Source organism: Rhodotorula paludigena (genome assembly GCF_050403205.1).
Source record: "Rhodotorula paludigena JCM10292 DNA, Rt_paludigena_JCM10292v1_ctg2, whole genome shotgun sequence".
In the NCBI taxonomy this organism is placed as follows: domain Eukaryota; kingdom Fungi; phylum Basidiomycota; class Microbotryomycetes; order Sporidiobolales; family Sporidiobolaceae; genus Rhodotorula; species Rhodotorula paludigena.
In genome coordinates this window covers 285,064-312,997 of record NW_027481456.1, presented here as the reverse complement: position 1 = coordinate 312,997, position 27,934 = coordinate 285,064, and the positions used below count along the sequence as shown (strand labels likewise).

Below are 27,934 nucleotides of genomic sequence, written 5' to 3'. Positions count from 1 at the left end.
ACTGCGAAAGCCGGTTGCATGCGTGAAACTGCAGTCATACCTTATCCCCACGTGGCCTGGTCTAGGAACTCAACAACGACAGAACGAAAGAGCGCGGGCGAACGAAAACGAAAAGGGGATGCGAGCGTCGCGAGGAGAGCCGAGAAGGAGGAGGATAGCGGGCGGACTCAGATCCCGCTCATGATCTGCGCGAGCTGGTCCGCGCCGAGGATCCGCTGCAGCTCGCCAAAGTCCATCCCGCCGATCCCGCCCTCGGGGAACGCCTGCGGCGCCTGTACAGGCACCTGCTGCTGCTGCTGCATTGGCGGCGGCGGTTGCTGCAGGTTGAACGGTGCGCTGCCGCTCCCCGTCGCAAACGCGTTGACACCGCCACCACCGCCACCGCCGAGCGCGGCAGTGAAGGCCGGCGTGGGAAGCTGCGCGTGCATGGGCAGAGAGGGGGACGACTGCGGCTGCTGAGGAATCTGGTACGGCGGCTGCACCGGCGACGAGAACATGCCCGACTGCGCCGACGGCGGGCGCTGCGGCTGCGACGGTGCTCGGGCGTGATTCGCCTGCTGCGGCGGAGCGGGCGCGGACGCCTTGTTCGTGTCTTGCAGCCAGATGTCGGGGAGCGGGATCTTGAGGAAGATGAGCGCAAGCAGCTTGCACTGATTGGGAACGGGAATGAGGACGAGGCCGTTGTTTGAGCCAGAGAAGCGCGCGACGCCACACTGCACAACTCACGAGTCAATCTCGCTCGCGCACTCGACGTAATCCGAGGAGAAGGGACACACCGTCGACCGCATCTCCATACTTTGCGCAAACATCGAGTACAGCGACTCGTTCGAGTGCCCTCCCGGCGCCGCGAGCTGCTTCTTGCGCAGATCCTCGGGGAGCTGCTGCGTCGGAATCGGCTGCAGGCTGACGGCCGGGAGCGTGTGCTTGTTGGCGAGGTCCTGCAGCTGTGAGCGCTGGATCTGCACGAGACTCGTCACGCGCCACGACTGCGGCAGCTTGACGTCGGCGCTGCAGACCTCGAGCGCGCTCAGTCTCTCGCTTCGGCCTGGAAGCGAACGCGCTCAACGCGAGAGCGGGAGTGGAAGAACGTACAGGTCTCGAATCGCGCTGTTCTGCAGTGGCGCCGCCTGGCAGAACATCGTATATTCGGTGTGCGTCCCCGTCACCTCGGACAGCGCCCACGAGATCGGCCCTCGCCAGATCGTCTGGGGCCTCGACTGCTGCTGTTGCTGCTGCTGCTGCTGTTGTGAAGGCGGCTTTTGCTGCTGCTGAGGCGGCTGCGGCGCGAGTGACTGTGCAGGCGCAGATTGCGGCGTCTGCAGGCCGGGCGCGAGCGGAATATTGAGCCCGAGCCCTTGCCCCTGCGCGTGCCCCTGAGCCTGTGCTTGCGCCTGAGCCTGCTTCTGCGCCATCTGAAGTCGGTGCCTGCACGACCCAAAGCGTCAACCGTAGCACCGGCGCACGTCACCAGCGCGGACCGGAGCGACGAGACGAAGCGACAGCCAACGCACTGGTTCGCAATCTCCTGCAGCCTCCTGACCTGGCTCGACGCCTCGGCCTGACTCAGCTCGCCCCGCTCGACCTTTTTCCCAATTGCCTGCAGGTGGCTCTCGATCTTTGCGCGCATCTCGGGCGGGATCTGCGGCAGCCCTCCCTGCATCCCGCCCGCCGGATGCAGCTGCGGCTGGGGCGGCAGCTGCGCGTTCCCCTGCCGCGGAGTGGGCTGCTGCCCCGGCCGCGCGGCGCTCGCCCCGCCGTTGTTTTTCGCATACGCCGCGAGCGCCGCAGCTTGGATGTCGGCCGCGGTCGGCGGTGGCTGGCCCGAGCGCGCGGCGGCGGCCTGCATCTCGGCAATGTAGTGCTGCAGCGACTCGTTGGTAAGGTTGCTCGGGAGCGACGGGAGCGACGGCGAGGCTTTGGTGCCGGGAAGCTGTGGCGAGTGCTGCAGCGGGGCGGAGGGAGGCTGGTGGGTTGTTCGGGAGGGATTTGGCGGGGTCGGCTGCTGCTGCTTGATGCTAGCGTTGGCGAGCTGCGGCGAGACGGTCGGGCCGGACGAGGGCGCCGTCGGGTTCGGCTTGGCCTTCTTGTTCGCCGTCGCCGGTTCGGGCGGCGCAGCGCGCTTCGCGTTCGAAGCCGGAAGCTGACTCGTTCCGTTCGGCTGGGGCGTAGGCGCAGGAGGTCGCGCATTGTTGTTGTAGAAACCGGTGAGGAAACATGCGTGCGAGGGCGAGAGGAGCGGGAACGTGAAGGAAGAATTGGGCGGCGGCGAGGGCGAGTTGTAGAGAAGGTTGACGGGGAAGCGGGTCGTAGCCTGCAATGACGCGTCGACGTCAGCAGCGCTGCGTGTGGACAAAGCGGACTCGACGAATCGCGAAGGATACGCACGGATCTCCAGAAGACCTCGAGATTAGGGGTGTAGCCGAGGGAAATCAGCGAGAACAGCGATGTGCAGTGTTGACCCTGCGCAGGGAAAGAGCCCGTCAATACTGGCGCCTAATGCGGAAGCAGGCCGGGAAGATTGAACGCACGCGAGTGAAGGTCTTGGCAAACGACTCCCACGTCTCTCCCTGATTGTCGTCCTCGAGCCACACCTCGTCTCCGCCCATGTTTTCCACGTCGGTCGCCGAGATGACGACGACGTATTTCGGCAGCTGGGCCTTTCCCTCTCCTCCCGCGCCGGCGAGCGGACCCTCGACGAGGCGTCTGCGCGCGGTGCGGATGGCGCGGAGGAGGCCGGTCGTCGAGCGCCAGAGGGTCGAGGCTGGGCGGGCGGGCTGGCGGGTAAAGGAGGGCAGGGCGGCGAGGAAGGCGGCGGGCGGGAGAAAGGGGTTGAGCGAGGTCGCGTGCGACGAGGGCACGATGGCGGAGAAGAGGAGCTTCGGGACGACGGCAGAGTCAGTAGGCTGTTCTCGAGAGCTTCGCACGTGCTCATAGCGCGTCTGTGGCCGTCGTCGCGGTTGCCGCCGCATCCGCCCCGCAAGTCCGATGAGATGCGACGGCGTCGGCAACTCGCTCCGATCGAGCCAGAGATGGTCCGAGTCGAGTCATACGGCATGTATTGACACCAAGTGTAGCCCGTTGAAGCAGCACGGTGCTGTCGTGAAGCAGACGAGGGGGAGGGACCGACCTGAGTCTGAGGATGAAGCGCCTGCAACGCTCTGTAGACGCGGGCAGGTCAGTGCGATGGGTCTCGGCGCAGTCAGAGAGCATTGGAAGCACGCACGCAATCACGCTCTGGGCATACTGGGCGACGAGGGGCTGGCTGGCGGGGCTCGGGTCGACGACGAGGATGACGGGGACCGTGTTGCGCTTGCGCGGAGTGGGCGCAGGCTTGGGTGGATCCATCCCCAGCGCACGGTGTGCCCAGCTTGGCCCAGACCGAGCGTGCTTGCAACGGGGAGAGCACAGTCGAGAGCGCGGAACCAAGGGTTGCCCTCGCTCCCCTCGCTTCCCCAAGCACAGCCGACGATGAGCGCAGACGTGAGCACTCTGGACTTCCCTGCTCTCCCGCACGCACGCTGACCCGAGTGTCCCCGCGCAGGCCTCGAGCTGGGGTGTGTCTTCCGTCATCTCGCTCGCCAGGCCCCACCTTGCGCCGCGAGCACCGCACTGACCCGCGCGAGCCACGCACGCCAGAGATCCGCTTCTCCAACTCGCGCAAGCGCCCCTACTTCTACAACCCGGCCTCGCAGGAGTCGCGCTGGGAGGTCCCCGCCGACCTCGCCTCGACCGACCTCTCGACCCTCCCCGGCGCAGAGCACCTCGCCTACCAGGGCCAGGGCGCCTCCGCCGACGCCAGCAAGGCCAAGGCCGCCGGCCCCGGCGCCGGGAGCAACAAGGTCCGCGCGTCGCACCTCCTCGTCAAGCACTCGGGCAGCCGCAGGCCCAGCTCGTGGCGCGAGGCCAACATCACGCGCTCCAAGGAGGACGCCATCGACATCCTCCGCCAGCACGAAAAGACGCTCAAGGACGCGCCCAACCTCCGCGAGGCCTTTGCCAAGCTCGCGTCGACCGAGAGCGACTGCTCGTCGGCGCGCGACGGCGGTGACCTCGGTGCGCCTCGTCTGCTCGGTCGGCTGTCGGTTCTACGCCGTCGTGATGTGCTTACCTCTCGCGTCCCGGAACACAGGCTTCTTCGGGCGGAACCAGATGCAGAAGCCGTTCGAGGACGCCTCGTTCGCGCTCGAGGTCGACCAGCTGAGCGAGATCGGTGCGCTCTGCTGTGCTCCCGTCGTTATCTGCGGAAACCCTCACTGACGTCCTGCGACACGTGCGCGCGCGCAGTCTCGACTGACTCGGGCGTGCACCTCATCCTCCGTACCGCCTGAACCCCCTCTTGGTCTCGCCTCGCCTCGTCGCATCGTCTTCAGTTCCCCCCATCTTACGCTTCTCCGCTCTCTTGTCGTCTTGTCGCCCTTTCTCCCGTTGGCGTGTCCGTTATCATAGCCTCATCACGGTACTGATTCCCACAAGATTCCCAGGCGTGGCTGTCGAGAGATGTGCACGCTTTCGCGAATATCTCCTTTCGCCCAGCCACAGCGAGGTACACAAGAACCAGCAAGTGCAGGCCACAGTGAGAAGAGAGCAAGAACCGCACGGGAAAGCCTCTCCAGGTCGACTTTACGAAGAGCCCCTCCCACAACTCTCCGACGACGATCGAGTTGGGGCGGAACGTCCATTCCTTTTTTTCAGTGTGTTTCTGCCACCGAAGTAGGGGAGGAGAGGAAAGAGGGAGAGAGGAGATGGGGGAGCTTGCGAGCGAGAAGAAAAGCGAGGAAAAAACGACGACCGGGCGAGGGGGAGCAACGAGCCCTTCACCGCCCCTCGATACAACACAGAAGAGGCAACCGAACGAACGCTGGGCCTTGCCTCCTAGCCCGGTGTGTGTGCGGGGCAGAGGAGAGAGGGCGCTTAGCGGCCGCCGGACATCGCCTGCAGAGCCCGAGACGCAGAGTCAGTTCTGGTCACGTCTGTTTCCGGCGGCGTCTCCGCCCCCGCCGACGACGACACCGACGACGATACTGCCGACGACGAGGACGTCGACAAGTACGCCGTCGAACGGGGGCGGAGTTAGGATTTGGCGTACCTTCTGCATGGCACGCTTGAGGTGAAGCTCGGCCCGACGAAGCTCGTCCGCGCTAGAATCTTCCACCTCGAGCCTTTCCAAGGCCTTGGCAAGCTCCGACTCGACTGCACCCTTGTGTTGGCGCTTAAGCTTCGCCGAAACCTCGGGCGAAGTGACTGTTTCCGGGCATTTTCGAGAGCGCAGCATCGAGCGTTGACGACGGGGCACATTTCGAGGTCGCAGAGTGACCAGGAGAGGCGCAGGAGAGGCAAAGGAGAGAGCGGAAGGAAGCGGGAGCGAGGAAAGGGGAAAAAGAGGGTGGGGCGAGGTCAGCGGCTCGAACGGCGACGACGGCACCTTTTCGAGTGAAACCAAGACGCACTGGTCGACTCGACCGACGAGATGTACGCCTCGAGCGACTGCTTGGCCTCGTGCTTGGCCGAGAAGTCCTTGTCAACCTGCTTGTACTGCTCCGCGTCCTGTTTTTCCGCGCCCGACCACCGAGTTTCGTCAGTTTTCTGCGCCCGCTTGTGCACACAACGCAGTGACACGCACCTTGATCATCTGGTCGATCTCGGCCGACGAGAGGCGGCCGACCGAGTTGGTGATGGTGATGTTGGCGCGGCGGCCCGAGGTGCGGTCGAGCGCCGAGACCTTGAGGAGGCCGTTGGCGTCGATCTCGAACGTGCAGACGAGCTCGGCCTGGCCGCGGGGCTGGGGCGTGATGCCCGAGAGCTCAAACTCGCCGAGGAGGCGGTTCTCCTTGCACGTGACGCGCTCGCCCTCGTAGACGGGGAACGTGACGGTCGTCTGGTTGTCCTCGACGGTCGTGAACGTGCGCGACTTGTTGCAGGGGATGGGCGTGTTGCGCGGGACGACGACACCAAAGACGTCGCCCTGCATGGCGACACCGAGCGAGAGCGGCGCAACGTCGAGGAGGAGGAGGTCGGCCGTCTTCTCCGACGTCTGGCCCGTGAGGACGGCAGCCTGGACGGCGGCACCGTACGCGACGGCCTCGTCCGGGTTGATCGACTTGTTGAGCTGGCGGCCGCCGAAGAACTCGGAGACGAGCGACTGGATCTTGGGGATACGGGTCGAGCCGCCGACGAGGACAATGTCGTCGACCTTGGACTTGTCGACCTTGGCGTCCTTGAGGACCTTCTCGACCGGGTCGATGGTCGAGCGGAACGTCGACGCGTTGATCTCCTCGAAGCGGGCACGCGAGATCGACGCCGAGAAGTCCTCGCCCTGGAAGAGCGAGTCGACCTCGACGGTCGTCTGCGTCACCGACGAGAGGGTGCGCTTGGCACGCTCGCACGCCGAGCGGAGGCGGCGGAGCGCGCGCGCGTCGCCCGAGATGTCGAGCTTGGTCTTGCGCTCGAACTCCTTCTTGAAGTGCTCGAGGAGCGCGTTGTCAAAGTCCTCACCACCAAGGTGCGTGTCACCAGCGGTCGCCTTGACGGCAAAGACACCACCGGTGATCGAGAGGAGCGAGACATCGAACGTGCCACCACCAAGGTCGAAGATGAGGACCATCTTCTCCTTCTTCGTCTTCTCGGTCGCCTCACCAAGGCCGTACGCGATAGCGGCCGCGGTCGGCTCGTTGATGATACGGAGAACGTCGAGGCCAGCGATCGTGCCGGCGTCCTTGGTCGAGAGACGCTGCGAGTCGTTGAAGTAGGCGGGGACGGTGACGACGGCCTTCTTGACCTCCTTGCCGATCTTGGCCTCGGCGGTCTCCTTGAGCTTGGAGAGGACCATGGCCGAGATCTCGGCGGGCGAGAAGGTCTTGGTCTCGCCGAGGTACGAGACCTAGCGGGGCGAAGAGGGGAGGTTGCGGGAGTGGCGATAGTGGACATGGCGTGACGGGGCGAGCATGTGCGAACGAGCCGAGTGTGGACAATTCAGGTGACGATGGGGAGGAAAGGCGCGCAGGGCAAATCAGCAAGAGCGCCGAGAAGGGGGGAGGCGACAGCGAACGCACCTCGATGTAGGGCGAGCCGTCCTTGTCAATGACGGTGAAGGGCCAGTGGGCCATGTCCTTCTTGACCTCGGCGTCGTCGAAACGGCGGCCGATGAGACGCTTGGCGTCAAAGACGGTCTGCTTCGGGTTCATCGCAGCCTGGTTCCTGTTGGGTGCGAACAGCGCATCAGCCGCGCCGTCCCTTCTGCCGGGCCGGGACGGGACGAGTGGCACGCACTTGGCCGAGTCACCGATGAGACGCTCCGAGTCGGTGAAGGCGACGTAGGAGGGGGTGGTACGGTTGCCCTGGTCCTGTGATCACGCAAAGCGTCGCGACATCGCGAGTTCCGACGCCCGTCAGCACGCCCGCTCTTCTCCACATGACCTCGTGGTGCCATGCAGCCTGTCGTAGAGCGCAGGCTGCGAGTGGCGTGGCGAGGAGAGGTGGTGGAGGGGGGAGGGGTCGACGCACGTTGGCGATGATTTCGACACGGTCGTTCTGCCAGACACCGACGCAAGAGTAGGTGGTGCCGAGATCGATACCTGTGTGGCGGGCATGATTCGGGCGGGGTCAGCGCTGAGGGGTGGTGCCCGGGCGAAGCGGGTAAAAAGTCGCAAGTCGCGGCGGCTCGCTCGCGGCGCGGGGAGGGCGGGAGAGGGGATGTACCGATGGCTCCCTCGAAAACATCGTCGGCAGCGGCGCCCTCGACCAGCTGGGGGACCTGGGGAGGGGGGCAGGCGGGCGGGTGAGCGGGCTGCGGGCTGTGGGTGAGCTTTGGAGCGCGAGACGGGCGAGCGCACCTCGTCGGCAGACATGGTGACTGGAGTGGAGAGAGAAGGGGGGGCTGGAGACGGGCGCAGAGGGTCAGCTGGGGCTCGCAGTGCACGCGGGCGGGCGCCAGGCGTACGGGGACGAGCGGAGGAGGAAACAAGAGGAGCGAAGGCGCTCCCGCCAAACCCACGCGCTCCCGCGCCACTTGCTCCGCCTTTCTACGGACACCAGAGCAGCCGGGAGTACCTGCATAAATCACAGTACAATTTCACATACACCCTCGTCCCTCCAGCTGCACTCCCGGAGCAAGTCGACGACACCACCTCGTCTCGCCCTCTCGGTCATCGCTCTGGCTCTGCACTCGCCTCCGCTCGATTGCGAGTCAGTGCTACGCGTGTGTGCACTTGCTAGCAATTCAGCCGGCGCGCTCTCGCTCGCTCCCGCTGGACTCGCTCGCACCGCCTCACCCACCCTTAGCCCAGCGACCGCGTCTTGACCTTACACAAACACGCCACTAGCGGGCTCGAACTCGCTTGGGACGACTGCCGAAGCAGCGCGCACCGGAAATGGACCCGGCGGCAGAACTCAGCTTGTCGTCGCCGCTGCCGGACCACCTCGACGACCTCGCGGCCACCACTCTCGCCGAGCGACACCAGGCCCGCCGGCAGCGCGAGCTCGAGTGGGACGAGCGCGACACGGCTCAGCGCAGGCTGCGCGCCATCCGCCGCTCGCTCGTCGCCGAGTCTGGGGCCGGACCGCCCGACGATGTGCTCCCCGTCGTCGGCGGGGGGTGGGACTCGCTCCCGCAGAGCTTTGTGCGCGCCGGTGCAGACGACGAGCACGAGGAAGATGACCTGGACGAGACGGACGAAGACGAACCGCATGCGCGCGGGTTCAGCCTCCTGGGCCTTCCGGGGGACTACGACCACGAGGACGATGACAACGACGAAGGCGATGACGATAGCGACACCGACATGTCGGAAGCGCATGCCGACCCATCGTGGATGCGACGGAGCCGCCAATTCGCAGACTCGGCCACGATAGCGCTGCACAACCTCCTCGGCGAACACCCGCTCAACCCCTCTTCCTCTCCGCCTCCGCACTCGACCATTTCACGCTTTGACGACTCTCCGCCCTTGCCGAGCCCGTTCTCTCTCCTCGCTCGCGACCCGTCTTCGGCTCTCTCGTACACGTCGTTTCTGCAGCCGGGCACGACCTTTGTCGGCGAGCAGACGTTCGGCCGCCGCGCGCGCCTGCCCACCTTTGCCGCGCGGCAGCCCGTCCGCCCCGCCACGTCGACCGCGCCGGCAACAGTGAGCGGGCGCGCCGCCGAGCTCTACTCGACCGACTGGGACGACCGTGCTGCGGGTCGCCCGCTCGACTCGTCGACCGCGCACCCGGCTTTCGCGCCGCAATCGCCCGTGCCGAGCGAGCGCAACCTGCCACCCTCTGTGCCACGAACGAGCACGCACGACGTCACCAGCGAGTCGGCCGCGCTGGACAGCATCGCACGCGCGTATCGCGACCTGCCCATCCTTCCGTCCTCGTACCTCGGCGCGCCGCACGAGTCTCTCTCCGACTCGCTCGCGATCCCGCGCCCGGCGAGCACGTCGAGCGGCGCCGCGCCGGCGAGTGGCAGCCGGTCCGAGTCGAGCCCGCTCCTCGCCCTGCTCCGCGCAAGGCCCGTCCCGTCGACGCGCTACGCCCCCTACGGCACCTTGTATCCGTCGTCCAGCGGCCCCCCCGCCACCGCCGCCGGCGCCCTCTCCGCGTATCAGTCGGTCACCGATCTCCCTGCACCGACCGCGACTCACCCGCGCACCGCCGTCCCCGCGCCCGCGCCCTCGGTCGGGAGCGCGGCCGAGCGCGCGCGCGCGCGCATCGCGCAGACGGCCAACCCGGCTGCGCGCGCGAGCCGCTCGAGCTGGATGCAGGTTGCGGACGAGCTCCGGTCGCGCACGGCCGGAGGGGGAGGGGCGGGGGGGAGGAGGGTCGGGCCGGTCGAGAGGGCGTGGAGGGAGGCGCTGGCGATGGGGCTCGAGGAGGACGGGTGGGACGACGAAGAGGAGGAGATGGAGCTGGAATATGGGGCGGACGGCGGCGTGGGGAAGGGCGCGAGGGGCGAGGAGCAGGAGAGGTGGAACGTCAAGGTGCGTCTCGCACGGGATGAGATGACTGGCGGGAGGCCGATGACTGACGCTGCTCTCGCGTCACCCACCTGCGATGCAGGTCACCATCCACTCGTATTCGCCCGAGCAGCGTCTCATCACGGGACTCATGCGCGCGTACGGGGTCGCCATCCCGCCGCCCGCTTGCTCTCACGACCTTTCGACCGGTTCGGCCCCCGTCGTCGGCGACGTGACGACCTTCTTCCACGGCACAATTCTGCACCCAATCCTCGACGGCATCTTCTGCTCGCCGTCGCCGACGGGCGCAGACGGCAAGTTCCGCGTCACGCGCGCGACCGAGGCGGCGAGTTGGATCCGCCTCGGGCCCTTCCGCGGTATGACCAAGGCCGAGCTGCTCGACAAGGCCAAGAACCGCTCGTGGGTCGAGGAGAAGACGCGCGGGTGGATCCTCTTCCGCTGGAAGGAGAAGGACTTCGTCAATGTCACCGGTTCGTTCGTCGTGCTTTTTTCGCATGTTGCGTCTGCTCACGACGCTCGTCTCGCAGCTAAGGAGTCGACGCTGTCCATCTCGGGCTTCTACCACTGCGCGCTGAACCGCCAGACGGGCGAGATTGAAGGCCTCTACCACGACCCGCTCGCAACGCCGCATCAGCACCTCGTCCTCTCGCCCGCCGACAACGACCGCGGTGCCTTCAGCCTCGGCACATTCGCGCTTTGCTGAAGCACTCGCACCAGTCTGTACCGTTTCTTTCGATACCCGCTTTCCGCCGATCTATCATACCCCCGTGTCTCCCCTCGTCGTTGTGCACCATCCGCTCCCCTCGCAACCCCGCCCTCGCATATTTCTTGCAACCGCTCGCATTCTCGAACGCCGCATTGCTGACTGTCGGGCTGCCACTCAGCTCGAGCCTCCCCTGCTCGGACTCCGCCTCCGTCTCCTCTCTGTCGGCAAGTCCGAGGAGCGACCTTGTCCGACGGACGCTTTTGTGTTGTCGCTCACCTTCGGCCTCTGCTCCTGCTTCTTGCTGCTCTGCTGTCTGCGCGGTCTCTACCTCCTTTGTCGTGCGCATGTCGCGCTACGCCCAACGCCTGTCCGCTACCACTTCGCAAGCGTCCCGCTGTACGTCGACGACGATGAGAGATGCATCTCCTATCGCCGAGATCCTTCTGACGACTATCGCGGGCGCAGATGCTCAGCCACAGCGCTACTACGACGATTACCCGCAGGAGGATGGTCCAGACGAGGACGACGAGACCGTGCGCTGCTGTTCCCGTCTGTCTTCCGCCGAACCCAACTAATGTCGCCCCTTCCTTCATTCTAGGCCGTCGGCACCGACCTGTCGAACTTGCAACAACAGCAGCCGCGCCGAGGCGTGTCATTCGGGCCGAACGAGGTTGAAGAGTTCAACGGCTCCGAGGCGCCCGACGCCGTCCTTCCCGCTCCGTCCCTCTCGCGTCTGCGCACCGCCACGCCCGTCGGCGGCGCAGCTCCGTCGCGGCAGCAACACTACGCAGGCGTGTCGTCGCTCGCTCCGCCGCCCGGGATCGGCCGGCCGCGCTCGACGTCGATCGACGGGCGGCGCTCTGCGCAGCCGATCCTCGCGTCCGCGCAGCCCAAACGCGTCGTGATCGACAATGCGCGCTACGCCTCGTCGCACGAGATGCCGCCCCCGCCCTTGCCCGTGTCGAGCGCGAGGAAGTACGGCTCGGCGCGCCCGACGTCGTTCGCGAGGGGCGAGGCGTACCCGTCTTCGTCCGAGGAGGACGAAGCGACGACTCCGCGTGGGTACGGCCCCGCAGGTATCGGCGGAGGCGGGACAGACGACGACGCCGACGACGCTTTCACCGCGGTCGGGACGGGCGTCGCGACCGACCTTGACCTCGATCCCTCCGCCGGCGGTAACGCAGGTCTGACTCAAGACCCGCTGCGGCGCATCGCTGCTGCTCAAGGGCGCTACAGCGCGGGGCAGTACGCCGGCGGCCGCGGTAGCGGAGGCGTGGCCGACTCGTCCTATCTCGCTGTGCAACGCCCGCCGTCTCGAGGCGTACAGGTTCGCCGGCCATCGCCTGCATTGCCGCAAAATGCGCCGCGATACTCCGCTTCCGGCTACGAAGCGAGCGACTTTGACTACCCCGACGGCGAAGAGCGAGACGATGCGTTCTCACGAAGGCGCTCGATGCTACCGCCTCCGCCAGCACCGCCCGTGCAGCGCTCCTTCGTCTCGTCTCCGTACGGCCGGGGCGCGGGAGGAGGCGGGATCGCACGCCCCGTATCGAACGCTTCGTCGCGCATGCAGGTCGACGAGTACGACGATGCGCCGTCCTCCTCGGGCGGTGCACCGCAGGCGCCGCCGGTGGCGTACCAGCGCAGGCCTGAGCCGGGAAGGAGAGGCGCGGTGCAGCAGGACTTGCCGGAGGATAGCCCGATCGAGAAGGAGCTGATCAACTTGCTCAAGGTGCGCGTCCTTTGCGTTGCCTCGTTCGGAGTGAAGCTTGCGGGGCGAGCTGTATGCTGATGGACCTGCGCTTCATCTTCTGCTTGCACAGGACTTGCGCTTCAGCGTCGCCCTTAAAGACTTTCACGACACAATGCGGATCGGCGTCCAGAAGACGCTCGTCGCGGAAGACGGCATGGGACATGCTTACTGCAAAGTACACTGCAAGGTGCGTGCAATCCTCGCTTGCTCGACGAAGCGTTGGCCGTGACGAAGAACTCGTTCATGCAGCGCCTGCCAAAGCACGAGGACATCGAGCGCGAGGACCATCTCAAGCAGCATTGGATTCCGATCGCCGGATCTCGCTGGGTGCGTGACGGCACTGACCCCGAGGCGTTGTCTCCACTGCTGACTTTTGGCGTGTGACCTGCTGCACAGGAATTCCGCACGGCTTCACACCGTGTTACCGTCGTCTTCAAGACAGCTGCACTGGCAGCATACGAAGCGCAATTCCTCACATCCCCTCGGAGGTAACAGCACCGAGGATGGTAGTCGAACGAGCATTGCATGGGTTGTACGACGAGCGAGGGTGCCGCGGCGATGCAAAGAGAGCTTGCGATGCGATGATGCTACAACACGATGACAGACCTGCAGGAGAGCCGCGTCAGCTGCTGCGATTGAGCGGCATCGAGGCAGCCACGAACCGATATGGAAGTGAAACCTGCGCAACGTCTAGTTGAATGCCGTCTTCCACAGATCCTTCCCAACGAGCTCCTCGATCCCTCCGAGCTGGAGCACCTGCACGACCCACTCCTTGACGCCCTCGGTCGTCGCCGCCGCGCATCTTGCGACGCCTCCGCCCTCGGGGTGACCCGGCAGCGTCGAGTAGCTCCACACGAGCGCATATGGCGCGGGGAGCTTGTGCTGCTCGAGCGCGGTGAAGGACGTCTCGAGCGCGCGCCGGAGCGAGGCCGTCTGCGGGCCGAAGAGGAAGAGCGTCGCGTAGCAGCTGTAGGGCGCGACGCGCGGGACGTAGGTCGTCGTGTGGCGCGGCGCGGACGGGTCGTCAGGAGAGGTCTGGGGCGGCTTCTCGTCCTCGAGGAGAAGAACGTCCTTTGCCAGCCTCGTTGTAGTTCCCTTGTCGCCGCCGCCGCCACAGAGCCACACCTCGTTTTCGCTGCGGTACGACTCGAACTCCCACTCCTCGCCGTCGGGCCCGGCCTTGCCGAGCGCCATGCGGCCCGAGGTGTACCAGTCGAGGAGGACGAGGCTGCTCGACTCGTTGGCGAGGCGCACGACCTGGCGCTGGGCGTACCGCGCGCGCGAGAAGCACGTCACGGGCGCGGGGAGGAGGACGAGAAGCGCAGAGGGGCCGACTGAAAGGCGGTATTGCTGCTCGGTCGTGTTGGATGCGCCGAGCGCGGGCGTCGTAGTGAGGTAGCGTCCTGGACGAGTCTTGAACACCTTTGTTGAGCCTATCGCCCGGGAGAAGGGGGAGTCAGTCGCGATAGTCGTCGGAGTTGACCAGAGCAAGATCGGCTCCGGCAGCTCCTCAGCACCGAGACTCGCTCGCAGGACTGCTGAGCACTGTCAAACTCACCCTGCGTCAGCAGCACGAGCGCCGTCCCCTCTTCGACCTCGACCTTCAACCTGACCCGATCGCCCGCGACGAGCCCACCTCCATACCCAATCACGTACGCGCACTGGACGCGCGGGAGGAACCTCCGCGCGGGCACGATGAGCTTGAGCGGGTACGAGAACTGGACGTCGGCGAGGTGCGCGCGCGCGTGCCCGTCGAGCGAACAGGTCAGGACGCCGTCGCCGGGCGAGAGGCGCCGCGTGAGCATGGCGCGCGCGGGTCGCAGGGGTGTCGAAGAAGGCGAGGAAGGCTATCGCAAGCGTCTCGGGCCGAGCATGCGGGGAGAGCGAAGCGGGCGGAAGGAGGATGAGGAAGCGGAAGCGATCAGGAGCGGACAAGGCGGGCCGACCACGCAACTCGCACATCCTGCAGGGTGTCTAAGGTTTCCAACGACTGCGAGAAAAGAGTACACAACAGGGTTGATCTAGTCGTCTACACGCGCTTGGCCGCAGCCGCAGAGCGCCTCTTCCACCGCCCAAACCACCCTCCTCGCTCGCTCGGCTCGTCCTCTCGCGCTTCTCCCGCAGGCGAAACGGGCAGGCTCCCCGTCCGCCCGTGCCCGTGCTGCCCCGCCGGGCTAGCAGGTGGCGGACCGACGTACAGCGACCCGCTGAGCGACTCGCTCCGCCCGTGCCCGTGCCCGTGCCGGCGCCTCCCTCCGTTCCCGTTCCCGTGCCCGTGCGCGTGCCCGTGCCTCCCCTCGACAGGAAGCGACGCCGTCAAAGCTGCCAAGTCCGCCGACGGGGCGGGCGAGCCAGGCGGAGGGTGGTGCGACGTGTGTGCGCGATGGAGGTGCGCGGGGCGGATGTCGAACCCGGGTGAGGCGGCGCCGATGCCGATGGAGAAACCGCGGGGGCGCCAGAGGACTGCAGGAGAAGCCACAAGTCAGATGGGAGCACGTCAAGGTTGGGGTGAGAGCGAAAGGAGGCGCACCCGGCTCGTCGTCCGACTCGGGCTCGTCGTCCGTCTGCTGCTGCAGCAGCAGCGCGTCCTCCGGCTCCTCGCTCCACGCCGCGTCCTCCTCCCGCTCCGCGCGAGTCTGCCCCTCCCCGTCCCTGCACGGCGGCTTGACGCTGACGACCCACACGCCGGCGAGGAGGACTGCGCACCCGAGCGCGATCATGGCGCCCTGGACGGGCGCGAGCGCGTCGGCCTGCCGGTAGAAGATGAGGCCGCTGAGGATGCTCGCCGTGTTGTAGAAGCAGAAGGCGAGCGGGCAGACGAGCGTCGGGCCGACGAGGCGCAGTGCGCGGTTCAAGTACGAGAGCTGCGCGAGAAGGAGGGACGTGAGTCACTACGCGCCGGACAACGTCGCGTAGCCTCGAGGCGAAAGCTGCGAGAAGCGTAGTCGGCGAGAGAGTCTCACCTGTGCGAGCTCGCAGACGAGCAGGACGGCTAGGATGACCCAAGCCTCGAAGTGCCCAAACTGTGCGACGCCGTACCGTGCTCATCTGATCAAGTCCCGCTGCCAGCCCGAGCAAGACGAAAGAGAGCGAGAGCGCAAGCGCACCTGGTTCTTGCCCGACGTGATGCTCGAGATGATCAAGTCGATGCCCGTCTTGGTGATGAGGAGGCACACGCCGCTGAGCGTGCCCGACGTCGCGCCATACGCCACCGCGAGCCACATGCGCGTCCTGCAGATCAGCCGAAGGTCAGTGCGCGTTGGTGGCGAGGACAAGGTGCGGGAGAGAACCGCGCACCGCTCCAACCGCGCCTGCTCCGCCTCGTCCCGCTCGACCGCGCTCGCCGCATCATCCTCCTCGAACCCCTCGCCCAGCTGTAGCGGTCCCGGCCTCCCACCCTTCTTCCGCCCGCCGCCCAGCTCGCTCGGCACCTCGTCCACATGCCGCGGGAGGAGCGGCGCGCGCTCGTCGGTCGACGCACTGCGCTCAAGCGCCGGGCCCTCGTGCCTCGTCGACCTCGACCGCCGCCGCCGGAGCATCTTCCACGCGCCCTCGTCGCCCTCGTCCGACGCAGCGGTGGCAGCGCGGCGCGCGGCGCGCCACTCGGAGAGGTGCGCGGTGGCGAGGACGGCGAGGAGCGCGAGGGCGAGCGAGGCGATCCAGGCGGCGAAGGCGGGGCGGCGGTACAGCGCGAGGAGCTGCGGGAGGGTGTGGGTCTGCTCGGGGACGACTGGGCGTTGTGAAGGTGGCGTCAGCAGGGGAGCAGTAGAGGAGAGGAGGAGGAGTCTAAGAGAAAGGGAAAGCGCACCGCCAAAGATGCCGATGAGGGTCGCACCGCCGGCGATGAGGACCGAGCCGGCGGCGAGCTGGACAGTGAACTCGTCACCGAGTATGAAGCGGGCAAAGAGTGCGTTCCACAGGAGCGAGACGGCGCCGAGCGGCCCGAGGACGACGATGGGGAGCGCGCCGATCTGGAAGAGGGTGCCTGTCGCGCCGCGCCGCGCCGGGATAAGCGCGGGTCTCGCGGGGTCGCAGGGGGTATGGAGAGCGCACCAAAGACGTTGGAGAGGATGAAGATGGCAAAGCCGCACAGCCACCGCGGGCGCTGCCAGTCGCGTTTGCGGTCTTGCGGCGCGAGCTGCTCGTTGGCAATGTGGCTCGAGCGTTGCAGGGTGAGGCCTGCACGGTTGCACACGTCTCCACGCGTCAGCCTGCGTATGCCGGCGAGATTTGGCGCGTGAGAGCGCGAAGGCGACGCACCGAGCGACTGGACGAACGACGCGCCGAGCCCGACGACGATCTGCGCAAGGGTTGCTGGTATCAGCACGGTGCTACTACTCGAGTCTCCTTCGCTGCAGAGCCGTGTGCGCCCGACGAGGGGCATCGCGCGACTTGGGACGAGATGGCTTGGCTCGTCGAGGGGGGCCTCCCGCGCCGTGGGAGATGCAGGAGGGTGGTCGTGCAGAGTGGGTGAGTGAAGCTGGACGCACTCCTGCGGCGATGGGGATGTGTGGGTCTGCGGGTGCGGTGGCCATGGCGGGGATGGCGGTGCAACGAGCGGGCAGCGGTCCCCAGGAGCAGCGGGGGCGGGACGACTGGGTGTGGTGCACTTCAGGGAGTGTATCGAGGGACGTGGCAGGCTGCTCAGCGGATCTGGTCAAGAGCGCCGGCCGGGGCGAGGCTGAGCCCAAGTCAACCTCGCAGTGGAGGGGAGCGGTTGCCTGTGCTCCTCTCGCTCCGCCTCTGCTCTGCGTGCTGTAGAGTGACTGCCAGAGCATGACTGCCTCTCTCGAACACGCGGGCTCTGTCCCGCTCCCCGTCCACGACGGCGCCGCATCGACCGCTCAGTCGGCCGCCGTCCCCTTGCCCGTCATCAACCCGAGCAACCACGTCGTCATGCTCGACAACTGTGCGTCCACCTCCACCGTGCCCACCTAAGGCCCCACTGACCACCGCCCCCGCCCGCAGATGACAGGTCCGCTCGCATGCCTCTTCCGCTTCCTGCTCGCTCGTACCCGCACTCGTCCCGAGCCACTGCTGCGTGTTTCGTAGTACTGTGCGCACACTGACACGCTCAACCTGCCCGCAGCTTCACCTGGAACCTCGTGCGTCGCGTGCAGCATCCTCCCGCCCGCCCCGCTCGCTCACGCCCGCGTTATGCCCGCAGTACCAGTACCTCTGCCTCATGGGCGCAAACGTCACCGTCATCCGCTCAGAGGCCATCACCGTCGACGAGCTCGCCCTCGAGCACCCCGACATGACCCACCTCATCATCTCGCCCGGCCCCGGCCACCCGCTCACCGACTCGGGCATCTCGATCCCCGCCATCGACCGCTACGCCGGCAAGATCCCCATCCTCGGCGTCTGCATGGGCCTCCAGTGCATCACCGTCAAGTACGGCGGCGTCGTCGACCAGGCCGGCGAGTACGTCCACGGAAAGACGAGCCAGATCCTCCACGACGGCCGCGGCCTCTTCCGCGGACTCGCCCAGGGCGTCGCCGGCACCCGCTACCACTCGCTCGCCGCCCGCATCAACGCCCTCCCCGACGACCTCGTCGTCACGAGCCGCACCGAGGGCGGCATCATCATGGGCCTCCGCCACAAAGAGTTTGCCCTGGAGGCCGTCCAGTACCACCCCGAGTCGATCCTCTCCGAGGAGGGCAAGCTCATGTTTGCCAACTTTCTCTCGTGGAAGGGCGGCAAGTGGGCCGACGTCCCCGACGCCCTCACCCCGGCGCCGTCCTTCTCGGCGACGCCCGCTCAGGCGCCGGCGGCTCCCGTCGCGCCTGGCGCAGTCCCGACCATCCTGCAAAAGATTGAGCAGCAGCGCATCCAGGACGTCGCCAAGGCCAAGGCGACGCCGGGCTACAAGCCGTCGGACCTCGCGTCGCTCATCGCGCTCCACGTCCCGCCGCCGCTCATCTCGTTCCACCAGCGCCTCCAGCCCGCCGCGACGTCGACGTCGGCCGTGCCCGCCGCCGCGGGCCCGCACATGGCGCTCCTCGCCGAGGTCAAGCGCGCGTCGCCGTCCAAGGGCGACATTGTCGACGCGTCGTCGCCGTCTGCGCCCGCCATCGCCCTCTCGTACGCGCTCGCCGGCGCGAGCGTCATCTCGGTCCTCACCGAGCCAAAGTGGTTCAAGGGCTCGCTCGACGACATGCGCGCCGTGCGCGCCGCCGTCGACGCGCTCCCGAACCGCCCCGCCATCCTCCGCAAGGACTTTATCCTCGACGCGTACCAGATCGACGAGGCGCGCGTCTACGGCGCCGACACGGTCCTCCTCATCGTCGCCATGCTCGACGACGCCAAGCTCGCAGAGCTGTACCGCCACAGCGTCGCGCGCGGCATGGAGCCCCTCGTCGAGGTCAACAACGCCGCCGAGCTCGAGCGCGCGCTCGCCGTCGGCGCGCGCGTCATCGGCGTCAACAACCGCAACCTGCACGACTTCAACGTCGACATGGCGACCACGTCGCGCATCGCCGACGTCATTCAGGAAAAGTACCCCGACCGCGCCCAGGACGTGATCCTCATCGCGCTCAGCGGCATCACGGGCAGGCAGGACGTCGTCCGCTACCAGCAGCAGGGCGTCAGCGCCATCCTCGTCGGCGAGAGCCTCATGCGCGCAAACGACAAGGGCGCATTCGTCCGCGAGCTCCTGGGCACCGCGCCCGCGCCCGCGCCCGCTGCGCCGGCCGCGTCGGCGGCTGCGTCCCTCGTCAACGGCGCAGCGGCCGCCGTCCAGTCGGTCGTCGGCGCCGTCACGGGCTCGTCGCCTTCCGCCTCCTCCTCCTCTTCGCCCTCGTCCAAGCCCGCCGCCCCGCTCGTCAAGATCTGCGGCATCAAGTCGCCCGAAGCGGCGCTGTGCGCCGCCGAAGCCGGCGCCGACCTCCTCGGCTTGATCCTCGTACCCGGCTCGAAGCGCAACGTGTCGTTCTCGCGCGCGCGGGAAATCATCACGGCCGTCCGGGCGCAGTACCCCGGCTCGGCCGTCCCCGACGAGCCCGCCGCAGCGCTCGATCCCTCCGACTGGTTCTCCCTCCAGTCCTCGCGTCTCGCCGCGCACCCGCGCAAGCCCCTCTTTGTCGGCGTGTTCCAGAACCCCTCGCTCGCGACCGTCGTCGGCGCGGTCGACGCGCTCGGGCTCGACCTCGTGCAGCTGCACGGTTCCGAGCCCGCGCACTGGGCGCGCTTCGTCCCCGTCCCCGTCGTGCGCGCGTTCCACGTCGACGAAAAGGCCGAGGCCGACGCGGCCGAGGCCGAGCAGCTGCGCGACGCCGCGCGCGAGGGCCTCCATGCGCTCGCGCTCCTCGACACGAAGGTGTCCAAGGCCAGGGGGGCGCTCAGCGGCGGCGCGGGGAGGGTCTTTGACTGGTCCGTCGCGCGGAGGCTCGTCGAGAGCCGCGTGCCCCAGGGCTACGGCAGGCTCCCGATCGTGCTTGCGGGCGGGCTCGACGCGGGCAACGTCCAGGAGGGCGTGCGCACTGTGAAGCCGTTTGCGGTCGACGTCAGCGGGGGCGTCGAGACGGACGGCGAGAAGGACTTTGACAAGATTCGCGAGTTTGTCCGCCTCGCAAAGGGCGCGCTCGCATAGACGGCCTTCCTCTCTCTGTTATCGAGTGGCAATTCGCAGTCGACATCGCCTCTCCTCTCTTTGCGCGCGAGACTCGAGAGCATGAGAGAAAGCCAAGGTTTCCGACAACCTGCATGCCTTTCAATCGAGCAAGTCCTGCCGCACAAACTCCTCAAACACGCCGTCGCCCGCCTCGTCCTCCTCCTCCGCCTCGCTGCTCAGCTCCGTCATGCTCTTCCGCCGCTCCCTCCTCGCCGGGCGCGGCGACGCCGTCGTGCCCGTCGCCGAGTCTGACTCTTCGCGCTGCGCAGCAGTCGCGGGCGGAGCCTGCGTGGGCGGCTCGGGCGGCGAGTCGTCCGGCTGCGTCGGCTGCGTCTCGAGCTGCGGGGCGGGCGCCTGCGTCTGGAGCAGCTCGAGGCTCGACTGCGCCGGCTCTTGCGAGAGCGGCGGCGGGACGGCCGACGACGACGGCCGACGCTCGCCCTCGTGCTTGTCGCCTGCGCCGCCCGCCGTCAACGGTGGTGCGTCGACCATCTCTTCGTCCTCATCGTCTTCGTCATCGAGCACTCCCTGGCTCGCCTCTTCGGTCCACCTCCGCTCCTTCTCCTCGTCCTCGTCGTCCTCTTTCTCCTCCCTCCGCGGCTGCGACGCGACGCTCTCCGCGCGCGTGACGTACGTCAGGCCCGAGTCGTCGCTCGTGTCCTCCTGGCTCGCTGCCGCAGCAGCAGGAGCGAGCGCGACAGGCGGAGCGAGCGGCAGCTGCTGCTGTCCGCCGGTCGCAAAAGGCGCGCGGGCCGGAGCTGCAGTCGGGGGGACGGACGATGCGCGTGGCTGCTGTGGCGGTGGCTGCTCTGACGCGGGCTGCGTGTACGTCGGTTGCGAGGACGAGAAAGGAGGAGGTGCGAGAGCGACCGGCGCGGTGCTGAACAGCGCCGCACTGGTCGACGAGGCGCTGCGCGAGGACGCCTGCGAATCCGAGACGTGCGACGCGCTTTCGCCAGACGGGTTCGAGCCCGAAGAGCCGGACGAGCCGGACGCAGTGGCCTGCGTCGAGACGAGGGCGGCAGCGACGGCCACTTCGGAGGTCGACGAGACTCCTTCGGGCGAGTCGGCACTCGAGTCGGACACGAGCACCCTCACCACCTCGACCTGCTGCGCCGGAGTAGGCGCCTCGAGCGGCGTGCCGAAGGGAGACGAGCGCGTCGTGGTCGTACCCGTGAACCCAGGGATGGGCTGGATCGCGCCGGAGCGATCTGCCTGCGCTTGCGCGGCAGCCGGAGATGGCGGCTGCGACTGCGACTGCGAAGAGGTGCCGGCGTGGGCTTCCGACGACGAGACGTCGGCGTATTGCGACGAGGTAGGCGGCGCGGCGGCGGACTTGGCAGAGCCGCCTGACGAGGCGGGCTGCGTCGAGCCCGACGAGCGCGGGTCCTGCCCGCTCGACTCGGTATCTGACACCTTGGCACGAGTGTGCGATGGCGGAGGGGGCATCAACACCGCGCTGCTGGTCGGGCCCAGCGCGGGCTGCTTCTGCTGTTGGTGCTCGGGCTGCTTTGCCGACGACTCGGGCGTCTCGGCGACCAGCTCTATGGCAGTGGACGGCTCCGGGGCGCTCAGCCTCGGCCTCTTGCTGCTCTTCTTTGTGCTTGCCGAGCTGGACGGCGCGGGTGCGGGCGGCGAAGACGAAGCAATCGCGCCCATCGTCCTGCGCCGCCCCTCCCGCTCTCGGAGGTTCTGCTGGTTGCGCGCCGCCGCCTGCGATATGATCGAGCTGAGGTAGTTGTTCGACGCATCCGAGGCCGCGACCCGCGGAGGCTGCGTCGACGGGAAGTCGTCGTTGTCATTTGCTTGGGGATGAGCGACGGGGACGGCGAGATTTGCGGGAGCGGCGGTGACGGCAGGTGAGCGGGACCGCGGACGGGGCGAGCGGCGTGTCGTGCTGGCCGAGTTCGCGGCCGCACCTGATGGCTCGCCAGCGGGCTGAGGGGACAGGCGAGGCGAGCGGCGGCGGACCGAGGGAGATGGCGAGCGCTTCGACGGCGGCGCAGGGGAAGTCTGGACGCTGCTGTCGCGCAGCTTGCGCTTTGTCTGTGCAGGGGACGACGACGGCGACGCAGCGATCGAGATGGCGGGAAGAGCCTGCGAGGCTTGTACAGGTGCTGGTGTGCTGGCAGTCGCCTGCGCAGGTGTTTGCTGCGAGTAGAATCCAAGTCAGCGCTTCGTTGATTAGCTCCATTTCTTTCTTCAGCGCGGTGCGCACTTTCTCCTGCGCTTCATCGACCTCCATAGCCCCCTCGACCGTTTCCTGTTGCTTTTCCGCAGCCGGTTCGACGGCGTCCGCCTGCACCTCCTCGCCTCCTTGGGTCTCTGCATCTTCGCGCGCGCGTGCAAGCTCGTTTGCAGCCTGCTCGTGCCCATCCGAGCTCGGGTCAGGCGTCGGCAGCGAGTCCTGCGAGTTGCTTGTCACCGCAGTCCTAGGCGGCGCCGCGGAGGCGTCCGTAGACGCGGCAATGCCGGCGGGGTGAACGATGGCTTGCGGGTCGGACGAAAGCGACTCTGAAGAGGTGTGGTGGAAGTTGCGGAAGCCGCACTGCGCGCCACGGGGTGTATCAGCCTGTGCGTCCTGAACGAGCAACGAGCGGCCATACCCGTCTCTGTACGGCGAGTATCCGCCTGATCATGCGCACGACATCTCGTGCCCACATGATCGTGAGCTCCTCGAGTATAGGGACGTCGATTCGGCTCTGCTTGTACGAGTCGAGCGGCCAGGGGACGTCGTCTAGGTCGCGTCCCTTTGCGCGCGCATCTTGCAGAGCCGCGAGATGCTTCGCGTAGACGGATGCGAGACTGTCAATGTACCAGAGGGCCTCGGGCGCTTCGTAGGTGAGAGGCTCGCGGAAGCTCGACGTCTTGGAGGCGAAGAAGGCGGGAAGCGAGCGCTCGACTTTGTCAAAGTCGTGCGCGCGTAGCGGTCCCTCGACAGCCTGGGGAGCAAATCAGTCTGTCAGTGCACGATCCTGCCTTCCAGAAGAAAGCTACGCACAAGCCTGCGCCAGTCGCGGTCGACGATGATGAAGGTCGCGGTGCCGCGGTTGACGTTGACCGGGTCGACGACGTTTTCGAGAAATTCGCAGTCATCTGCGCTGATGGCTAGACTCGTGCGCTTCTGCAGCATGCGCTTGGCGAGGTCCCGGATCCACAGGCACCTGTCCTCGAGATTCGCAAGGCGGTAGAGGATGGCGGGGACATTGTGGTCCTGGACGAGCCTGCCGAGGGGCGAGACATCGAGGCAACCCTCGATGGACCACTCGCTGTCTGCGCGCATCCCGCCCGGCAGCGTCGAGAGCAGCAAAGGCGACAGAGCCAAGTCGCGTCTCGACGGGAAGGTCAACGTCGCGCTCGACCGACAGCCGCAGACACGCTGATCGAAGCCGTGCACGTGCTCGAGAGCTCTCCTACAGATGGCGAAACGCGCTCACCTCGCCGTCAAACTCGCAAACCAGGTGCGCCCACCTTCATCGGTCGCCCACTCCGTCAACACTGACACTCGCACGCTTACTCTTCTTGACAGGCAAGTACAGATGCTCTGCGAGACAGACTGAGGGATGCGTACTCTCTGCCCGCTACCAAGAGCAAGCAGCTCGAGGTACCGCTGCGGGACAGCTCGTATGTTCCCCTCACTCACCGCACACTCCCAGCTCTCCCGATGACGCTAACCTCACCTTCGAACTACACTAGGGCACTACTCGAGGTTCGCACGAGTAAGACATTGTCCCCAGCCACCACAAACTGGATCTGGGAGCTCTTTGAACGCAACATGCGGTCACTGTACGTCGTCGACAACTCGCTCCTTCGCCCTGCCCCGCCCGTCCGGCTGATAGATCCTGTTGTATATGTTTTGCGCACAGATACGAAGCGACAGAAGAAGGCTACGATGCAAAGGAGAAGCGCGACGAGCTGTTCCACCGCGACTCGCGCTTTCTCGTGCTGTACCCTGGCCCTGCTGCCGACGGGGCCGCAGATTCCGCTGCCCCGCTCGGCTACTGCATCTTCCGCTTTGATACCGAGGAGACAGCCTCGGAGGACGAGGACGAGCTGTGCGACGTGGCGTACTGGTGCGTCTCGATCCGCTGCGACTCAAGCGCGCGAGCGCTCATGTACCGCATCACCATCGGCTTCCAGCTACGAGCTGCAGGTCGACGAGTCTGCGCGCGGACGAGGTGTCGGCAGGGTGCTTATGGAGGCGCTCGAGCGTCTCGCCACAACGTTCAAGATGGACAAGACGATGCTTACGGTCTTCAAGGGTGAGGTCGACCCTTTTGCTCGGCCAGTCGACACTGCATGTCATTATGCAAAGTCCGCCTCTCTTGAAGGCGTGGTCTCACTACTTCTTTGCTCCTACCCTTACAGCCAACACGTCGGCGATCTTGTTTTACGAGAAGCTCGGGTGCGCTTTTCCCCCGCTCTCTTGCTCCGCCCTTCGCTTTCGGTTGTTCGCAGTTGATTGAATACCGTCACGCCCACTGCAGGTATCGGGAAGACGAGATCGACCCGGGGTGCTTTGGAGTCGAGGACGTCGAGTACTGGATTATGAGCAAAGCCTGTTCGTGATCTCCCGCATGCCTAGCGAGAGCCCTGTGAGCTTCTAGACCGTGACTAGCAGTCTTCCACCCGCTCTCGCCTTGCGTCCTCAAGACTTGTTTTCCAGTCACGTAGAGCGCTCCGGTTCCGCCACTCTGCCTCGCCGACCAGAGACGTTCGGCCGTGTACTAGTGTGTGCTCTCTGTGGCTGTACAGCGTGTCTTTCTAGCCCCCGCCCCTTCCCTCTGCCCGCCCGTGTCGCGTGAGTTTGCTCACGCGTCGGTCCGTCCTCCACCTCGTCTCGAGCCCGCTCTGACGCGTCCTGGCGGCCGTGCAGGTTCTAAGACGATGTCTGCGACTTCTAAGGCTCCAGTCGCCACTTCACCCGCCCCGCCCGCGCCCGCCGTCGCCACTTCGACTTCGGCGCCTCCACCGCCTTCTTCCTCGTCGTCCGCGTCGCCCGCGCCCGCAAAACCCGCAAAGAAGGGCGCGCCCGCTCGCAAGCGCAAGCCGCTCCGTCGTAGGGGGGCGCGCGCTGAGTCCGAGGGCGAGGAGGACGCCGCTCCCGCTGCAGCTTCCGGCGCTGCTGGTCGTCCTGCGCCTGACTCGGCGTCGTCCGACTCGGACTTTGCCCCGTCGTCGCCTGGCTCCGACACAGACGACGACGAGGACGATGATGAGGCAGAGGGCGCGACCGAGCCGCATACGCCTGCGAGCGCTTCCGTCGAGCAGCTGCCGCCGCGCGCGGGCAGCGGTCTCGGCGGTGGGAAGAAGGCCGTCCTCGCCGGGCAGGGTCTGCACCCCTCGTGGAGCGACATGCCCGCCGCGGGCGAGGACGGCGCAGACCAGCTTCCCACGCTCGACTTTGCCAACCTCTCGCTCGACGCCGTGCAGGCTGTTCCGGCTTCCGCTTCTCACCCCTCCGCCGCTCCCGCCGCCACTTCTGCCGGCCAGGCGCGCGTGACGAAGAAGCAGCTCGCGCAGCAGAAGCGCGAGGCAAAGAGTGCGGCGCTCAAGGAGCGGGATCCTGCGGCGTGGGAGGTGCGTGAGAAGGAGCGGATCGAGCGCGAGGAGGCCAAGCGCGTGCACAAGAAGGAGAAGCAGAAGGAGAAGCGCCGCGAGAAGAAGGCGGCGGAGCGCGCAGCGAAGGAGGGCGGTGCTGCACCGGCAGCTCCTGCTCCTGCGCCACCTGCTCCTGCAGTTGCGTCGCCGGCACCCGCGGCTCGTCCGCAGAAACCGACTCGCCCCGTTGTCCCCTCCCGCCCCTCTCGCACAGCCCTCGCCCTCGGCCTCGTCAACTCCGCTGCTCCTTCGCCCTCTGCCTCTCCCGCCCCTGCTGCTCCCGTCGCGTCCACCTCGACCCCTGTCATCCCTGCGGCGAAGCATCAGCCCGCCTTCCTCCCGCGCGATGCGCAGGGCCGTCCCATCGCCCCGGCGCACGTCGACCCGCCGCGCGCGCCTCGCGCTTACACCGAGCGCGACCAGGACCTGCGCGCGCTCAACCCGCACTGGCGCGGGCGCGGTGGCGCGGCGATGCGTGGTGGGCGCGGACGCGGTGCCGCTTTTGGCGCGACGGGCGGGAGGTACGCCGGGGACGAGCGCGCAGCTGCGGGAGAGGCTGGCGAGCAGACGGGCGCGAGCGCGCCGGGCGACTGGGGCCATGCCGGCTTCCACGAGCTCGAGGCCGAGCGCGCCTCCGCCTCGCGCGGACGTGGCCGTGGCCGTGGTGCTGCGCGCGGCGGCGCAGCGAGCGGAAGGGAGGTCATGACTGGCCCGCCGGGCGCGATCAACCCGCGCTATGCGCACCTGCCGTTCCACCCCAAGCACCGCTTCCCGCCTGCGCCCGTCTCGCCTGCCCCTTCGTCCAGCTCTGCCGCCGTTGCCGCCGTTCCTGCGCAGCCGGTCGCGCCGGTCGATCCCGTCGCGCCTGAAGCGACGACTGCCGCGGCAGACGACGAGCTCTTCCGCGCCGAGACGGCGGCGGCGCCTGCCAACGAGGTTGTGAAGCTGCCCGAAGCGGCCACACCACCCGTCTCGCTGTCAGTCAAGGGTGCCGCTGCGAGGGCCAACTCGGCTGCATCGACCTTGCCCGCCAAGAAGGTGGAGTACATGCAGCAGCCGATCCCGCTCCGCGACCAGTCGGTCAAGGAGAACGAGCCGCTGCGCGCCGATGCCGACCTCGAGTGGCGCAAGCAGCAGGGCGCGAGCATCTTGTACGCGGCGGACCCGACCCGCCTCGGTGGCGCGGGATTGGAGGAAATGCCGGCCGCGGTGGTCCCGCTTGCTGCGTACGAGCAGCAGCCGCAGTCCGCCGTTCCGTCCCTTCAGTCCGCCTCGAACGCCGCCGCATTCATGCACCACGTTCCGCCCCACCTGCAGACCTCGGTCGCATCGCAAGCGCCGTCGTACATTCAGCGCCACCCGAGCCCTGCATACTACGCTCCTCCGCCTACTCAGACTTACTACTCGCCCGACCCGGTTTCGCTCGCGCCGACTCCACCTGGCTCGACGCCCCCTACCGCCTTCGCCGCTGGTCACGCCCCCTCGTCCGCCTACTTCCTCCCGCCCCGAGTCAACAAGCGCGTCGAGATCAAGGCACCGTCGCGCGACGGCCAGTCGCCAGTGCCGGTCAAGACCACCGTGACGAGCCCGACGACAGACGCGCTCGCGGCAGCGCAGCAGGCGCGCATCGCTCAGCTCGTCGACCAGCAGCAGCACTTTGCGAGTGATGCGGCGTCGTCCATCGGCGCGGTCGCAGGCTCGTCCTCGCCCGCTTCGACGCGCGCGGCGTTCCTCTCGTCGCCGCCGCCGTTGCAGCAGGTCCAGCCCGTGCCGTCCATGCACGCTTACGGCGCGCCCCCTGCCGCCCCTCCTTCCGCCTTCTATGCTCCTCCTCCCGTTTCGTACGACCCGTACGGCGTGCATCACTCGCCGCACGGCTCGTTCGACGCGCCTCACCTGCAGCACCAGTCGTTCCTCCCTCCGCCCGAAGCGTACGCGCCCGACTACCCTCAGCATTCGGTTCCTCTCCCGCCCTCTCAGCATGCCTACTACGCACCGCCGCCGAACCATCAGCATGTGTACCACTCGCAGCCGCCTCAGCAGCCCCAGCAGTTCTACAACCCGTACGAGGCACAGCAGCAGCACTACTATGCCGGCCATCAGCCGTCTGTACCTTCCGCCCTCGGTGAAGATCAGCGCTGGATGGGCTATTGAACGAGCGGACGTTGGGTTCCCCTCTTTCCGTTGTTTTCTCCGCTTGCCTATCTCGTCTCGCACCCTTCCTTCGCTCCTTTCGCACTTCATCGCCCCTCCTCTCCCTCCACTAGCATAATCCTGAAAATGCAAAAGCAGTTGGCATCGTCTCTGTGGCTCGC

At 67.1% G+C, this 27,934-nt stretch overlaps 10 protein-coding genes across 10 annotated transcripts; 5 read left to right on the top strand and 5 right to left on the bottom strand.

Moving 5' to 3' along the window:
• Positions 1-167: 167 nt before the first annotated feature.
• On the bottom strand, positions 168-3,345 carry JCM10292_004406 (uncharacterized protein; the record flags this gene model as incomplete). Its single annotated transcript, XM_076645741.1, has 8 exons — positions 168-713; positions 777-1,008; positions 1,093-1,425; positions 1,512-2,311; positions 2,386-2,460; positions 2,529-2,876; positions 3,128-3,158; positions 3,224-3,345. 8 exons carry the CDS (start codon positions 3,343-3,345, stop codon positions 168-170), a joined length of 2,487 nt encoding a protein of 828 aa, XP_076508611.1.
• Positions 3,346-3,468: 123 nt separating this feature from the next.
• Positions 3,469-4,328, top strand: JCM10292_004405 (uncharacterized protein; the record flags this gene model as incomplete). Its single annotated transcript, XM_076645740.1, has 5 exons — positions 3,469-3,480; positions 3,542-3,554; positions 3,637-4,053; positions 4,130-4,210; positions 4,285-4,328. The coding sequence occupies 5 exons, from the start codon at positions 3,469-3,471 to the stop codon at positions 4,326-4,328; spliced, it is 567 nt and encodes a 188-aa protein (XP_076508610.1).
• A 626-nt stretch (positions 4,329-4,954) lies between these two features.
• JCM10292_004404 (uncharacterized protein) lies at positions 4,955-7,844 on the bottom strand (the record flags this gene model as incomplete). Its single annotated transcript, XM_076645739.1, has 8 exons — positions 4,955-5,241; positions 5,448-5,544; positions 5,621-6,877; positions 7,050-7,194; positions 7,267-7,340; positions 7,501-7,571; positions 7,696-7,750; positions 7,830-7,844. 8 exons carry the CDS (start codon positions 7,842-7,844, stop codon positions 4,955-4,957), a joined length of 2,001 nt encoding a protein of 666 aa, XP_076508609.1.
• A 522-nt stretch (positions 7,845-8,366) lies between these two features.
• Positions 8,367-10,650, top strand: JCM10292_004403 (uncharacterized protein; the record flags this gene model as incomplete). Its single annotated transcript, XM_076645738.1, has 3 exons — positions 8,367-9,950; positions 10,030-10,417; positions 10,475-10,650. 3 exons carry the CDS (start codon positions 8,367-8,369, stop codon positions 10,648-10,650), a joined length of 2,148 nt encoding a protein of 715 aa, XP_076508608.1.
• Positions 10,651-10,997: 347 nt separating this feature from the next.
• Positions 10,998-12,898, top strand: JCM10292_004402 (uncharacterized protein; the record flags this gene model as incomplete). The annotated part of the gene is made up of 6 exons (XM_076645737.1): positions 10,998-11,049; positions 11,119-11,186; positions 11,252-12,385; positions 12,477-12,593; positions 12,656-12,733; positions 12,803-12,898. 6 exons carry the CDS (start codon positions 10,998-11,000, stop codon positions 12,896-12,898), a joined length of 1,545 nt encoding a protein of 514 aa, XP_076508607.1.
• Positions 12,899-13,096: 198 nt separating this feature from the next.
• JCM10292_004401 (urease accessory protein UreD) lies at positions 13,097-14,211 on the bottom strand (the record flags this gene model as incomplete). Its single annotated transcript, XM_076645736.1, has 2 exons — positions 13,097-13,839; positions 13,965-14,211. The coding sequence occupies 2 exons, from the start codon at positions 14,209-14,211 to the stop codon at positions 13,097-13,099; spliced, it is 990 nt and encodes a 329-aa protein (XP_076508606.1).
• A 224-nt stretch (positions 14,212-14,435) lies between these two features.
• On the bottom strand, positions 14,436-16,941 carry JCM10292_004400 (uncharacterized protein; the record flags this gene model as incomplete). The annotated part of the gene is made up of 9 exons (XM_076645735.1): positions 14,436-14,869; positions 14,937-15,270; positions 15,370-15,429; positions 15,514-15,637; positions 15,704-16,136; positions 16,215-16,391; positions 16,460-16,585; positions 16,667-16,706; positions 16,897-16,941. The coding sequence occupies 9 exons, from the start codon at positions 16,939-16,941 to the stop codon at positions 14,436-14,438; spliced, it is 1,773 nt and encodes a 590-aa protein (XP_076508605.1).
• A 241-nt stretch (positions 16,942-17,182) lies between these two features.
• On the top strand, positions 17,183-19,997 carry TRP3 (bifunctional anthranilate synthase/indole-3-glycerol-phosphate synthase; the record flags this gene model as incomplete). The annotated part of the gene is made up of 4 exons (XM_076645734.1): positions 17,183-17,315; positions 17,375-17,381; positions 17,496-17,511; positions 17,574-19,997. 4 exons carry the CDS (start codon positions 17,183-17,185, stop codon positions 19,995-19,997), a joined length of 2,580 nt encoding a protein of 859 aa, XP_076508604.1.
• Positions 19,998-20,117: 120 nt separating this feature from the next.
• On the bottom strand, positions 20,118-23,301 carry JCM10292_004398 (uncharacterized protein; the record flags this gene model as incomplete). The annotated part of the gene is made up of 4 exons (XM_076645733.1): positions 20,118-22,169; positions 22,237-22,566; positions 22,625-22,960; positions 23,020-23,301. The coding sequence occupies 4 exons, from the start codon at positions 23,299-23,301 to the stop codon at positions 20,118-20,120; spliced, it is 3,000 nt and encodes a 999-aa protein (XP_076508603.1).
• A 136-nt stretch (positions 23,302-23,437) lies between these two features.
• Positions 23,438-27,773, top strand: JCM10292_004397 (GNAT family N-acetyltransferase; the record flags this gene model as incomplete). Its single annotated transcript, XM_076645732.1, has 8 exons — positions 23,438-23,479; positions 23,548-23,642; positions 23,715-23,804; positions 23,885-24,091; positions 24,159-24,280; positions 24,387-24,423; positions 24,506-24,579; positions 24,895-27,773. 8 exons carry the CDS (start codon positions 23,438-23,440, stop codon positions 27,771-27,773), a joined length of 3,546 nt encoding a protein of 1,181 aa, XP_076508602.1.
• Between the last annotated feature and the right edge of the window lie 161 nt (positions 27,774-27,934).